We start from the raw sequence: 2,000 nt of genomic DNA, 5'->3' as shown, positions 1-2,000 counted from the left end.
AATATTATTTGGTTAATATTTAACAAAAAATGTATTCCATAAATGTTAACAATTATTAAGTATGCGTTGTCCACTTTTTACAATTTATCCAATTATTGTTAAAAAATAAAAGAACGAATTGTGATATAGCGGCCTTTTCCTGATAATAATTTTGATGAAACGGAACGCGCGACTTTAGCCTTTTACATATTTGACATATGCCACGAAGTGTCAATGTCATGTCAAATCGAAACAAATAACAGATTATCGGTTTTTTCCTATTTTGATGTATAATTATAACTTTACGTATCAAAATGTCTTATAGTTATGATGAATTGTACGAAAATATATGTCGTCTTTGTTTTTCGTACAGTAAAAGTGACAATATGGTGAATTTAATTGATGCTTCAAATAACTTAAGTCCTTATGCAAAAGCTGTAATGTTATTCACAAATATGACAATAGACAATGATGATTTACCAAGAAAAATGTGCTCAATGTGTTTATTTCTATTAAAACAAGCTATCATCTTCAAAAAGAAATGTGAATCAACGGATAATCAATTGAAAAAGTTAAAAAGAATGAGTAAATCTTTAGATAGTTTGAAGGAAACAGTTGTTCAACATTGGATGTATAAATTTTATTTTCCTAATGAATTTGAAAGTAAAACTAATCAAGAAAATAAGCCTAAAAGCCAAAAGTTTCAAAGCAAACCAGTATTGAATGCTGGCAATATTAAATTAAATAAACAAAATAAAACACAGGATGATATAACTAATATTGACCTAAGTATTGAGGATGGCAATAACAAAGATGATGATTTACTTGATACAATTGAAAACATGTTTACAACAAAAGATGAAATAATACAGGATGATTTTAAGCCAAAGAAAAAGAAATTAAAACGAAAAGTAGTAAAGTATAATCAGCCAGTTAATAAAAAGTCAAATGAACAAACATTACATTGTAAATTGTGTAACAGAATATTAGCTAACCCTTTGACATACAAACATCACATGCAACGCCACACTGGTTGTGATTACATCTGCGAACATTGCGGTAAAGGATTCCCAGTATGTGCAGAATTAAACATACATAGAGTATCAGTTCACGGTACTGGTCCTTACTTACAATGTCAACATTGTCCTTTCAAAGCACCTAGAAAGTTTGATTTGATCGAACATATTAGAATTCACACCGGTGAGAGACCATATACATGTGATAAGTGTGGATTAACGTTCCGTAGACGTGGTATATGGAAGAAACATGTTATTTATCATAATGAAAAGAAAGTACAATGCACACAATGTCCACGGAAATTCTATCAACGTACTGCTATGTTGGCACATGCTAATAATGTACATAATAGGTTATATGTTTATTTATGTAACAAATGCGGTGTTACATACGCTAAGTCAGAAACACTGAGAAGGCATTTAACCCAAAGACATGGGATACCAAGGGAGATGCAAGGCAAAGTGTTAAGAGTAAATAAACCATCTTCATGTAATAATTTATGTGTTGTTGAAAATAATACTTAAGTAATAATACTTCTTCTAATGCCTTTCCATTACTGGAGGTTGGCCGTCAGCTCAGAGAATTTCCTGTCCTGTTGGCGAAAAACTTGTTCAACGCTGGCAATATTGGTCCATTCCCTGATATTTCTCAGCGACGACTTTTCCTTCCAACTCGTCTTCAGCTAAAATAATACTTAAGAGTTATAATTGTAAAACTGTATGCTTTTAATAATGCAATAAACATTTCTAAGGCCTAAATCCTCCTTTAACACATATTGTTATCTCTGTTTTGTCAAAGGTAATGACAGGGATGACAATATATATACACAGAATTGTCTCGGAAAACAACGGATTGTAGTCTATTTGGTCTTATTTGGTAAATTGACAATAAAACTAAAGACTATATTTGAATATTTATGATGTGGTACATTACTGGTAAATATAATATAATAAAATTTATATCTTGTACATAACTTATTTGTGACTGCCATCTTTCAGAAGTTA

At 30.6% G+C, this 2,000-nt stretch overlaps 1 protein-coding gene across 1 annotated transcript; it reads left to right on the top strand.

Annotated features, from left to right (window-relative positions):
* Window positions 1–234: 234 nt before the first annotated feature.
* Window positions 235–1,557, top strand: LOC106118563 (zinc finger protein 492). Its single transcript, XM_013313227.1, has one exon. The coding sequence runs from the start codon at window positions 294–296 to the stop codon at window positions 1,518–1,520; it is 1,227 nt and encodes a 408-aa protein (XP_013168681.1). The 5' UTR covers window positions 235–293; the 3' UTR covers window positions 1,521–1,557.
* Window positions 1,558–2,000: the final 443 nt, after the last annotated feature.

The sequence above is a fragment of the Papilio xuthus genome, unplaced genomic scaffold, assembly GCF_000836235.2.
Source record: "Papilio xuthus unplaced genomic scaffold, Pxut_1.1 DF827570.1, whole genome shotgun sequence".
Classification (NCBI taxonomy): domain Eukaryota; kingdom Metazoa; phylum Arthropoda; class Insecta; order Lepidoptera; family Papilionidae; genus Papilio; species Papilio xuthus.
This window is presented reverse-complemented; position numbering and strand designations above follow the sequence as displayed.

What these genes read in the sequence shown, in the direction of transcription:
- LOC106118563 (XM_013313227.1), top strand. Translation starts at nt 294, where the DNA reads ATGTCTTATAGTTATGATGAATTGTACGAAAATATATGTCGTCTTTGT.